The sequence below is a fragment of the Aythya ferina genome (assembly GCF_964211825.1).
Source record: "Aythya ferina genome assembly, chromosome: 3".
In the NCBI taxonomy this organism is placed as follows: Eukaryota; Metazoa; Chordata; class Aves; order Anseriformes; family Anatidae; genus Aythya; species Aythya ferina.
In genome coordinates, this window is record NC_140298.1 from 40304667 (window position 1) to 40317472 (window position 12806).

At 35.9% G+C, this 12806-nt stretch overlaps 1 protein-coding gene across 8 annotated transcripts in view; it reads right to left on the minus strand.

The window, feature by feature from the left end:
- The window catches only part of MTA3 (metastasis associated 1 family member 3), a 175679-nt gene that overhangs the window by 87763 nt on the left and 75110 nt on the right, over positions 1-12806 (minus strand). For all 8 annotated transcript variants that reach the window (XM_084512660.1, XM_084512654.1, XM_084512659.1 and 5 more), the window contains exons 10-14: positions 12483-12557; positions 6681-6739; positions 3593-3717; positions 2277-2428; positions 1402-1624 (exon numbers count right to left, since the gene is read on the minus strand). In XM_084512660.1, coding sequence (XP_084368786.1) covers positions 1402-1624; positions 2277-2428; positions 3593-3717; positions 6681-6739; positions 12483-12557 — 634 coding nt within the window. The remainder of the gene's footprint in view (positions 1-1401; positions 1625-2276; positions 2429-3592; positions 3718-6680; positions 6740-12482; positions 12558-12806) is intronic.

A 12806-nucleotide genomic window follows, 5' to 3' on the forward strand; every position in this document is an offset into this window, starting at 1 on the left:
TTCAATGCCAACTATATAAATAGAAAGGTACAACACTTTCATCTCAGAAAATAATTGTTATTTTGTACTAAAGGTTAAAAATATAAGTATAGTCTAGCCTTGGAAGCAATTCTTCTAGGATTTTTTTTTTCCTTCTAGGACATACAATTTCCTTAAATATCAAAGTTGCTCTTCACTTGTACAGCTTTGAAAGAAAATAGAAAATGGCCAATAGGACAACAAAAATAAGGGCAACAAACAGAAATGTCATCACGGTCTGGATGTCTGCAGAAGTAGGTAAACGGTTTGCATGTGAGAAACAGCTGGTGTTAAAAGGGAAAAATACTCAAAAGTAGACATTAAGCCTCTAAGGAGAAAATTTCTTTTAAATAACACTGACATCATTGGCATCCCAGTTAAGTATTCTGGGAAAACATTTAACGCTAATCTAGTAAACATGATTATAAAACCAACATCTTAGATTCTAAAGAGTTCTCTTAAATTCTACTACAATTGACAGTGTGCCAGCATGGCTTGTTCTGGAATACTAAGTGCCTGCTCTGAGAACTGTATTAATGAAGACTGAAAGATAACCAAGTTGTTTGGTCAGTAAAACGACGTGCTCAGCACAGGTACAAAACCTGCTCGAATACTCAGTGACTTTGTTAGGCTTTGGAACAGAATTGAAACACCTGAACATAGAGACTTACTGTTGCTATCTGCAGCTTATAACCCTTTGTCATACTATTGATGAATTAATCATTTATTTATGTTTTGGCTGCAAAAAGAACAAGCCTAATGGAATTTCATTTAAAACTAAAATTTTAAAACTGTAATGGACAGCAAATGCAATTATGGTGAAATAATATTCATGGCTATTATCACCCATCTGATCATGTCATAAATCACTGCATTACATACCAAGTTCTTATGCATCCTCAGTAATGCTCCTTATTCCTTGACTAACCCCATATTGTTCTATACTCCCTGCTTAGCAAAAGAAACAAACAACATAAATGCAAATTTCTTTCACACTGCCAAGTAGGAAGCATGACTTTTGTCACAACATTGGTCCTCCATGGGATTTTTAATGACAGGGGTTTTTTTGTTTTGTTTTGTTTTTTGTAAGTGAATGATGTAACGACTATCCCTCTGTCAATTCACTTGATATGTCTCCCACCCTCAGGACCCTCCCCCGATCCTGCCAGAACTTTCCAAAATGTTCTGTTTTTAAAAAAGCCTGAAAACCATTCCAGGCAGCTAGACTTTACCCACTGGCTTGGTGATATGCTGGACAAATGAAAAAATGAAAAGCAAAAGCATATAGACAAGAAATGTTTATTGAAAAAGAAAATAAAATTAAAAGACAAAAATGGGTGGGAAGCACAGCACACAGAACTAAGAATTAAAAAAACATCTTACATTCTGCCTTAATGGCAGCACAGTTAATAGGGACAAAGGGACGTCTTGCTGCCTGCCGCAGCCGGAGAGTATTTTTGCAGACCTGACGGGCAAGTTTTGTCCAACACGTTGTGTGAAGAAAGAAGGCTTGGCGTGTTTTCACTGCTGACTTTGGACTTCCAGTGTTACGAACTGGAGTTCCCTGCGTGGCCTGCCGGGACATATGAGTTCTAACATGTGATTCCTACAAAAACAAAACAACAAAAAAAATCATAACATGAATCTGAATTACACAATCTGTATCATCCCTACTATTGACAGATGATATGCAAAATAGTTAACAAAAAAAATCTGGTATTATTAGATCCTATCATCTCAAGTTGAAAGAACATGCAGATTTTTCCACAAAACAAACAAAGAAAATAAACAAAAGATATTTCCCTTCATGCTTAATTATAGAAAAAAAAGTAAAGTATGGATAAATTAACAAAGTTAATCAAATAATGCATACAAATGCTATACAAAAAAAACATGTTACATCATTAAAGAAATGATGTAACACAGACCAGAGAGCTCTGCTGTGAATGGACTTATATAATGCCATTCTACTGTATAGACACTGTATAGGCATATTAACATTTCATAGATAACACACCACTTAATTGACAAGATGACATTTGTCCACCAAAAATGTATGGAGTGAATGTTTGTCTAAGAGTTGGTCAAAAGTCAACAAGGCAGGACCTGCACATTGTTCAGCTGTACTTAAAACAGGAAAAGGATTAATAAGTTAAGTTTTATATACATAAAATGCATGCCATTAAATATTTGAATCACAACAGTATTGAGAAGGCACCACGCTTCATTTTAGGAAGGTTTTAGGAAGATGATCCTACCTCTGTAGGTTGGCTGGAAGACATTTTATCTTCATCTGTCTGTGTGGGCATTTTCAGGCCACCATATTTCTTCCAATAAATCCAGCAAGATGCACACAATCTACACTGCATATTTGGAGGGCCCCAAGAATACCATTGGTGAGACTGTGAAGCTAAGGATGAAAAGAACAGCACAGCTAAATTGGGGCATGATACATTCAGCATTGTATATTCAAATGCTGTAATAAATGGCATTCCTTAAGAGCAGTATCTAAATAAATATTTAATCCATTTGACATAGAGAAAAGGAGAACATTACTTAAAGCACCTCAAAAGTCTACTCCAAATGAAAACTTTGGAATACTTCACTGTTTACTTTCAAACCATAGACTCCTGTATCACCAGAAGATTTTCTTTCAACGAATTAAAAAAAAAACAAAACAAAAACAAAACAAAACAAAAAAACTCACTTCCCCCTCACCCCCAAATTTCTATACTTAACCTGGAAGACAGGATTGTTAGAGAGCTTGCTACTTATTAGAACTGCTTAAGATCTGTGTTTTTTTTCCACCCAATATATGCAAAGTGAGTACTTACAAGTCAAGATCCTTTATAAGCAAAGGGCAAGCACATCTCCTACTGACTTTTGATGCATGCCTACCTTTACCTTGTGCAAGCGGAGTCTCAGCTGGAAACACTAATTTAGCCTTTCAGTAGAAAATTATTCTTTAAAAAAAATAGAATTTGAAAAACAATAGATATAACTGGAACTTTCTGTATTAAAAGAAATATCAGTTTAATTGCTGTTTAAGACACGGGGAGCCATCTCAATGATAAGTAAAGAACATTTCTATGGTACGACTTTTCAGTTTGTTCCAGTTCTGGATTTTATTATATCTGCACAAAATACTAGGGGAAAAAAAAAAAAAAAAACAACAACACAAAAACAAATTCAACCCCACCCTACCCAAGAACAGCTAAGCCAAGACAACAACAACAACAACAAAATAAAATTTAAGGACAAATAAAAAATAAATTAGGGTTTAGAATCCAAAAGGTAAAGGAATAACATATAACTTCCATAATATTATACTACTTTATCATTCCATACTTCCTAAATTGTTAAAGAAAGAATCATAAAGCATATTTTAACACTGATCTTTTATTAAGTTAGAAGTGCATTCAATAAGTTAAAGTTATTTCTGGCACACAATTCATCAAAAATTATCCCCTCTTTATAGCTTGCAAACAGAACTACATACATTTGTTTTTAAGAGTATATTACGATTAGCCCCAAGTCCTGAATTATTCAAAAAATAGACAAAAAATTTACTTACTGTAGCAACTTTCACAAGCCCGACCTATTAGTGAGGCCTGTGTCTGGTAAGAGGCTCCCATTGCTCCATTGACTGCAGCAGGTTTCCCATTACTGCTGGATATTTGATTGGGATTTGGTTTATTGCTTGAAAAAAAAAAAAAAAAGTCATCTTTCAGAAGTGATTTTACTAACCAGCTAATCAACATGAAAACAATTTAATTCTGGAATTCTGATGTGTGTTGACAACATCTATAAAAATTACTCTAACCACACGACTAACTTTTATGCTTCTCCAACATTTTCAGCACAGACTTGTTATGTAAAGAGCTGCTTCGATATTTAAATTTACAATATTCATAAAACGGTACTGCCTGGTCAAAACTGCTTGGCAAGCTACTAAAGACTAAGTGTGTCTCAGGGTCAAGGACTGAAAGAAGCCTGACAGCACAGAATTTAAGAAGGGAGTTCCAGATCCCCTTTGCAAGGATTTCCGTGGTGAGGCTGGGCTTTGGGTGAAGTATGAGAGTGGTAACATTGCCTGTAATGCTATAAAGCTGTCCACACTAGTAGAGGGCCTGCTGCCTTGTATCTCAAGCAGAAGTACATACCTTCCCACTAACTGCAGTAACTGCCTGTGTCCTTCCTGTAACACTGGCAAAGACCACCCATGTATCAGGATCAGCTTGTTTGGTACACCAAATCACTCATTTTGAGAAAGCTGAAGAACTGTTCTTGGATTTATTTTATATTATTTATTTATTTTTACAATTATATTATGATTATTTTACCTACTAACGTTTCGGTGAAGTAGGACTTCACAGGTGAGTTAATTTGGAGAGAACACACTCCACACCAGGTTAAGCACAGTATTCCCAAAGATTTTGCTGGTGTTGTTTAACTCTGACAAGCTGTACTACACAATACAACGCAAGGCCGGATTCAATAATTCTTAAGATGATTATTCACTACTTAAGATAGCCTAAAATATATACAAGATTAGCTAAAATGACTAACTAAAAGGGAAAAGAAAACAACAACAGCAGAACTATCTTCCAGTACCTAAAGGGGGCCTACAAGAAAGCTGGGGAGGGACTCTTGGTCAGGGAGTGAGTGTAGTGATAGGACAAGGGGGAATGGCTTTAAACTAAAAGAGGTTGGGTTTAGATTAGATATTAGGAATATATTAGATATTAGGAATATATTTTTACTATGAGGGTGGCAAGGCACTGCAACAGGTTGCCCCAAGATGATGTTGATGTTGATACCTCTGGAAGTTTTCAAGGCCAGGCTGAATGGGGCTTTGAGCAACCTGGTCTGGTGGGAGGTGTCCCTGCCCATGGCAGGGGGGTTGGAATTGGATGAACTGGTCCCTTCCAAATGGAACCATTCTATGATACCTGCATAAGGTATCCTTGCTTCTTCACCACTTCTTTGTGGTGTACAAGAATCTTCTGCTATATCAAGTTTCTACTGCAAATCCATCTCCTGCCTTCTCTCTTTTTCACTACATCCAGTGAGAGATTCTTCCTTTCCAACTTGCAGATGATCTTTGTCAAGTGCCTTCCCAAGATACTCAAGAGAAGTATCCTGGACTAGGGGTACAAGAGAAGGGATCAAGCAACCATTAAGTCTCTTACCTTATGATCTGTTGCTTAGTTACCTTCCAGAGCAACAATGAATTGAAAAGGGACTTTGGTTATTGAGGACAGAACTTTGCTTTAAATGAAATACCTTATGACCAAGATCAAAAAGGTATTCAACTCAAAGAATCAACTCCACTCAAACTTTAAATACAATAAATCAGCCTTCAAAGAGTGTTAGCAATCCTTTTGCTCATGAGCGCCCTAGATTGCACACTTAATCGAAGACTTAAGAATTCCTCCTCTCATATCACTGACTATGGATTTTGTCTTGACATGGAGAAAAAAAAAAAAAAAACTAGTATGGCAAAACGAAGGCAAATCCCCCTGTAATTCAGAACAGGTTTTGTCAAACAATACAAATTGCTAGTCCCTAACAATTTTCCTAAAGCAGCCACTTCATGAGAGAGTTAGTGAACAGTCACAACAGAGTTTTCAGCATACAGCTCTTGCCTATGATGCCAAGGATTATCCAAATCACTAAATTAGCATATTTTTTTTCAGAACATGTGATTTGTTAGAGATTTTGTTTTCTAAACTCGTATTTCTTTACAGATGAGGTTAAAAGACTGAATTTAACAGTCCGCATTAAATCTGTTTAAGAGACAACAGTCTGTATGAAATATGTAAATTAACATTTATTGTATCCAACTTATACCAGTAATCAGAAAGGCAATAATGGATTTTTGAAGTATTTCATTTGGTATTCTCGTGTTATATAAATACTTGTATCAATGGGTAAATCCATGTGTATGTGTGGATATAGACACAGAAAGCTTAAAAATAATTCTGTAATCCTTTCTCTTACTGTAATCTTGAAGAAATTAGATTATATCTTGTTTCTATTAACTACTCATTAAGAAAAATAGATCTAGAATCAAGTTTAAATCTAAAGAACTAGAATACAAATCTCTCAGAAGAAAACAGATTTCATTAATAAGACATAAGAGTTTGGGCTGTGTGCTACCTTTAATTTACAGCCAGAACATTTTGACTCTAAGCTCAAGAACAAAGGATATCAACACCATAAAACTGTAACCAAAATGGGTATCTGAATTTATGTAACTACATTAACATCAGCTTCTATTTTGAAATACTGCATTTGCACAAATACGAAATGTTATGCTGCAGAGATTCTGAAGCAATTACTCCAGAAAAACTGCTTTTAGACAACAAGGCCCTCCTCACTTGTGAGCAGTCCATGTAGCATCTGATCAACTTCTCACCTTTCCAGAACAGACAGTTTGGAGATCAAAGCCAATGGGCTGAATTAAGTACAGTTTTCACTTATGACAAAGATTTGCAACATTTTCTTATTATATTTCTGTAAGTATATATTCTGCCTGTATAAAAATACTAAAAAACTAAGTATTAAGGGAATGACTATGAAAATACTATGCATGTTGCTGCGTGTTACAATTTTACCTGTACATTATTCAAAAAAAATGACTTTATTATTATACTCACTAGGTGGGGATGTATACTTGTTTCAATTTACTTTCTGCTTCAGCCGCTTTCAGACGTTTCTAGTTGAAAAATTACCACATATATTAATTAACACAAACATTTTATTATCTTCAAGTATACAATTTCATAAAAATGCACACAATCCATCCTTAAGTTATTTGTATATTATTTGGTGATACCACAAGAGCCTCCAAGAAAAGTATAGAAATCTACAAGATGAAAACCACAGAAAACCAGAGGTTTCTATTCTTATTATTGGTTTGAAATGATAATATACTGTCCTTGCCAGTAAAACTTGCAAGCCTCAGCATATGACAAGCCTGTAAAAACAGCTACTACAAAACAATTACTACTACAATTTATATAAATCACATCTAAATAAACATGTATGACATAGTGTCTAACCCTCATCACAGAAAAAGTAGAAAATAAGTAAGAAATTGCACACGAGTTCCTCATCAGTCAAGTAATTCAGTACTTTTTGTGTGCTTTATTAAACTTATGGCCAGTATCTTGTAAGTAGTGTAAGGAAATGGAACAAGAAAGTCCACCAACTGTTAGAAGCAACTAAACACCTGCTTCAGCTAAGTTAAGATTCTCAGAAGAACACAGCAATAGCAAAAGAGCTGCACTACTACTGAGATATTCTTTGAATGTACTAAGTTATGACTTTCTTCATATTTGCAACAACCTCAAAACAAGTTGCATCCAAGGCAGTATTGCTACATTACACTTGAGGTGGTTGGTATTGCCAACTTATTTAAGTCAGTGTTATTCAGTATGATCTTAAAACTTTTGCATATGAAAGTTACCCTTGACATATTGCCAGGAAACTTATTAAAGAATACTGTTTAGAGAACAATTTTCTTTTGGATGTTTCAACCTCACACTTTGAAACAACAATGGCATAAAAACCTTGAAAGTTAACAGAAGACACTTCAGTGTGGTTGTAAACCATGAGTTACATGTCACTGTTTCTTGGGTAAAAACTGGAGTCCTTTGATTTCAGGAAGGGTTTTGCTACTCTTCATCTTTACTGTTCATCATGTCAGGCAGTAACCAAACTGCAGGTGCCAGAGAACAGTGGGAGTTTCAAGATGATACAAATAATGACGACAATTCTCTCAGCACTGGCACAAGAAATAAAGAGTTCAGCAAATGGTTATTTGCCTCCAAATAAAATGTCAAGGAAAAATAGTATTTTCCCACTCTTCCTGTATTCAGGACATTACTTCTGTTCACTTGGAAAACAAAATGAAAAACAGGGTTTGAAACAATGTCAATTTTATTACAGGAAAAAAAGAAGACACTGATATCCAGCAATAATAAATCGTTATCTCCCTGCCTCCCAAGACTCCCCCTTTCTTTTCCAGGTGTTCAAGTATCAATTTGTTTCTACTACTTTAGTTCTCTGCTGAACTCCTATTTTTTGATATCCAATCTTGGCAAGGTTTAAAATTCAGAAAAATATTTCTCACCTTCAGAAAATTATCATCAAAAGACTCTGTTCTGGGAGCTTTTTCCCAAAATCACAATGTGAGGCACAGGGTTTATCAGCTTTTCTGGCTGAGTAGCCTGAGTACGCTTTTTCATGTAAACCACTGCTCTTTTCCATTTCACGAAGTTGCCTCTGTGCCATCCATCACTATAACTCTCATTTGCAAATACTGTGTCTTCAAGGAACAATCTGTGACTATAAATAACTCTCATTTGAAAAAATTGTGTCTTCAAGGAGCAATCTGAGACTATAAATAGACTCTTAAGCAGTCTGTGCCACCATGCCTTAATTCTTATTCAACAGGAGAGTCCTCTTCCATTTACTTCCAAGATGGGCTTTTTTTCCTAACAGTTTTTTCCCTGTTCACAGATGCCAAGCTGTATTTGCAGCTACAGAAGTGACTTCCACTGATATGTCTGATGCAGTTCCAGTCTTTAGCCTGCACCAACCCTGCATTACCTTCAACAGGCAGAAATACAAACATTGTATGATCTGTCTCTGTAGGTCAGTTTTTACAAGAATGAGAAGAAAGAACAGCAACAGCATGTTCCAATCTCATATACTGGCAGATTTTAGTCTGAGCACATTTTTTCTTTATAGCCCCAGCAGAAAAGCTCTCCTCTCAAGAGCAACCTCTTTCTTAAAAGCTTCGGGTCACTGGCTTTCCACAACTGTCTTATCTCTTCATATTATATTCAACTATACATAATTTGTATGCAAACAGAAAAAGCATGTATGACTGCAGGTCTGCAGATAACATACATTCCACGAAGTTCATAACAAACAGGTCCCATTGTACAAAGAACAAGTATTAGGAGTAATAAATCACTGGAGCAATGTAAAAAGGAGAGAGAATGTTTTTCTGATTTTTTGTTATTCCAATCTTACACAGTAAGTATTTCAAAGAAGTCATACAGCATGCGTTATAGGGAGGTCAACCTAAACTATCCCAGCTACTCATCTGGGCTGTACTACTTTTAAATCAACTGCCTTTGAAATCCAACAGTATTTTTTTTTCCAGAAACTTTTGTTATGAATATCAACTAGTAACTATCCTGAGGAATGGCCATTTTCCTATGTTAGTATCATCTTCAACAAGAGAAATAAATAAATGAGAGGGAAATGTAATATTGTTGTACTACAGCAACAAAGTTATCCTTACACGCGTTCTCCCTTTTTCTATTGAAAAGTCTTACTAAAAATCTTTTGTATTGAACCAGATTTTTAAGAAGAAAACAAGGAACGTGAAAACATTGCATTGAGAGGAATGAGTCATCTGACCCTCTGGAGACACTATATCATGCTACGGTCATGGAAAGTGCTGTATCACCAATATGTATTACTGAAGGTCTGAATTAGTGTTGCTAGACAGGATCAATACAGACAGAGGGCTTCAGAGTAATTATTTCCAGTGAGCAATCTGGGAGACTCCTGGAGTGCACTGAGGACAACTTCCTCATCCAATTATTAGACAAAGCAACCAGAAGAGATGCGTTACTGGACCTGGTGCTCACCGGTGCAGAAGAGCTCATTAAAGAGGTTAAAACTGGACGCAAAGTAGGTTGAGGTGACCACACCCTGGATGAGTTTGTGATCTTTAGAAATACAGGCCTGGCTAGCAGCAAAGTCAGGACCATGAACTTCAGAAGAGCCAGCTTCCAGCTGTTCAAAGAATTAGTGGATGAAATCCCATGGGACACGATCCTTAGGAATGGAGGATCTGATCAGAGCTGGCAACTCTATAAGGATATTCTCCTTGGAGTGGAAGAACTCGATTTATTCTCATGTAATAAATCAAGCAGGAGAGGGTCTTTTTACAAGGGCATGTAGTGATAGGACAAGGAATATTGGTTTTAAACTAAAAAGATGTGAGAATTAGATTAGACATAAGGAGGAAATTCTTCACTCAGAGGGTGGTGAGGTGCTGGTACACATTGCCCACAGAAGCTGTGGATGTCCCATCCCTGGAGGTGTTCAAGGCCAGGCTGGATAGGGCCTTGGCCAACCTTATCTAGTGGGTGGAATCCCTGCCCAAGGCAGGGAGATTGGAGCTATATGATCTTTAAGGTCCCATCCAACCTGAGCCATTCCATGACTCTATGATTTCCCTTCCCCTTGACCTGAAGGGAACATACCCTGAAGGTGGCAGTGGTATCTCCATCACCATTAAGTCATCACATTTAGATACCAAACAAGAATAACATTTTGTAGCACTTACAACATGGAAACCTTTTGTATGCCTGACAAGCTAATTCACACAAAGAAATAAACAGATAGTTAAAAGGTAAATTTTTAAGTTAAACCACATTGATACAGAATTCAAAGTCTGTATTTTATGTATGTATAAGATTCAAGAATGTACATCAACATTTTCTTTCCCCATTCCTCAAAGCTGTTCTATCCCTCAAAGATGATATTTAGAGAAGAATAACTCCAGAATTGCCACTTTCTTACTGAACATATTTTCTCCCTAAAATGCATTCAATCATCACAGCTTGTTCTGGTGGTGGAGGGGACGACAATGACAACAACAAAACCACCCTACAGATATATTTTTTTTTTTACTGAACTGTATTATTTTTACCATTCCAGAACAATTTAACAATGTCAGGACTAAGTTCTGGTTTCTGGTCAGGAAGGATTACAGAAATGTTAACCTGCACAGAAATGCAGTATTCAGCCTATGCTGTTTTTGTTTTTGATGATCACGCATGACCTTGAAAAGACCATGTCTAGAACATTAAATCCTGTGGTATAATGCCATGGCCTGAGTTAGGATATTACAACTTTGTTTCGTTACAAATAAGGCTGACTTTTATAAGAGCACTCAGGCTTTTGGTGTCCATAAATCCTTTTGCATTTTATATTTTTCCTGCACACGAATCTAAAAACCTCATCCTATGAAACGGTACGCAAACTCAGCGCATCACACATCTCGACTGCTGTAGCAACACAATCATAACGAAGCCCCACAGAACTTTAGAAAAGGAATCTCAGAGCATTACGCCAACAACTCCAGAGCAAGTATTTCAGAAAAAATTCACAGGAAACAAAATCAGTCTCTGAGCAACCTAAGAGTGTTGACAGAAGTCAATTTTCAGTTCAATTTATCCTTACTCCAAGGCTTTCGGTCTGAATAAAATCTTTATCTGATTCTTCAAGATCCTCTGTTGTCCGTTCCTCAAGAGCTGAGGAACAGCACAGCAAATCTTTGCTGACATCTTTTTAAGATATACCGTGCAAAAACAAAATGTGCTAAAAAGTGAAATGAATGGAGATAAACTGAAAAAAAAATGCTGGAATACAGAGCAAGTTATTTTGTCTTTGTATTGTCCATACAACTAAAAGATTCTAGTGATAATCAAAAACTCTACTATGTGGTAAAAGACTTTTTTCTTTACTTTTCATACCCTTAAAATGCCCAAGCAAACACAAAATAAAACAAAAAGCCACCAAACCACAGAACAAGCTGAAGTAATCAGCTTTCTGACACGCTGTAACAAAGAAGCCTGGAATGACTCCAAACACACAATACAGCTGTCATCGTTACAGCATAAAATTTATTTTCAACATGCTGTACTTAACATTGCTACTAATTATCCAAGTAAATGAGCTACAAACTAAAACGTTAAAACAAATTACAACGGAGTATTTTAAAATATTTTGAGTATCTAAATCAAGGAGTAAATATATAAATAGTGCAATATATAAAAATTACTAACACTCTGGTTTTGCCTAAACCTGCTTCAAGTGCGTATTCAGTATCATCTTATGATGTTTGTGCTCCAGAGGGACTCAAACATTCATTTAGAAGGATGAACACATTCATGATGTGCACCCAACTTTGTTTTTGTATCTTGGTAATGCCAAAGTAACGTTTTAGCATGGAGCATCAATAAAACGTTCATAACATTAGAAGTCACATTTAACATGACATGTTTTTCCTTTTTCTTCAGGCCCATATGCAACTTCACAGCCCAGAGAATCTGCTCTGTAGCCCATTTCCTTCTTCCACAGCACAGCAAAAACCAGAAATCACATTGCTACAAGCCAGCTTTCAATCCAAATGGCTTAAAAAGCTATTCACAGCTACATGGTGTACAGGCAGGATTTGGCAATACATCCTCTAAATGGCACAAAAAAACCACTAGTCTGCAGCCTAAAATACTACCATACACCTCCCGCCACATTTCTTTTGAAGAACACAATTTTTTTATTCTTTAACAAGCTGAGATTGTATTTTTTTTTTTTTTTTAAATAAGAGCATGGCAGACTTGTTCATGGTGAAATAGCCTTTAAATTACCTGCTGCACATATCTGTCAGTAGTTTTCCACATGTAATAATATTCAATGATACTAGTCAGCGACTTCCATGGGAGCTGAAAAACATTTGTTACAAATTAAAGTGGAAGTATACAAGTGAAGAAACTGCAGTGTTCACATTTTATTAAACACATGTTAAAACTATGTATAGTTGATACACAATTCTTAAAATGTGCATGCATTTAATACCCACATTGGAACCTATATGCATATAAATGTATACACCACAAATAATAAAACAATCAAAAAAATAAAACAAATAATAAACAATCTTTCTTTATAATTAACAGTGATTCAGAGTTACA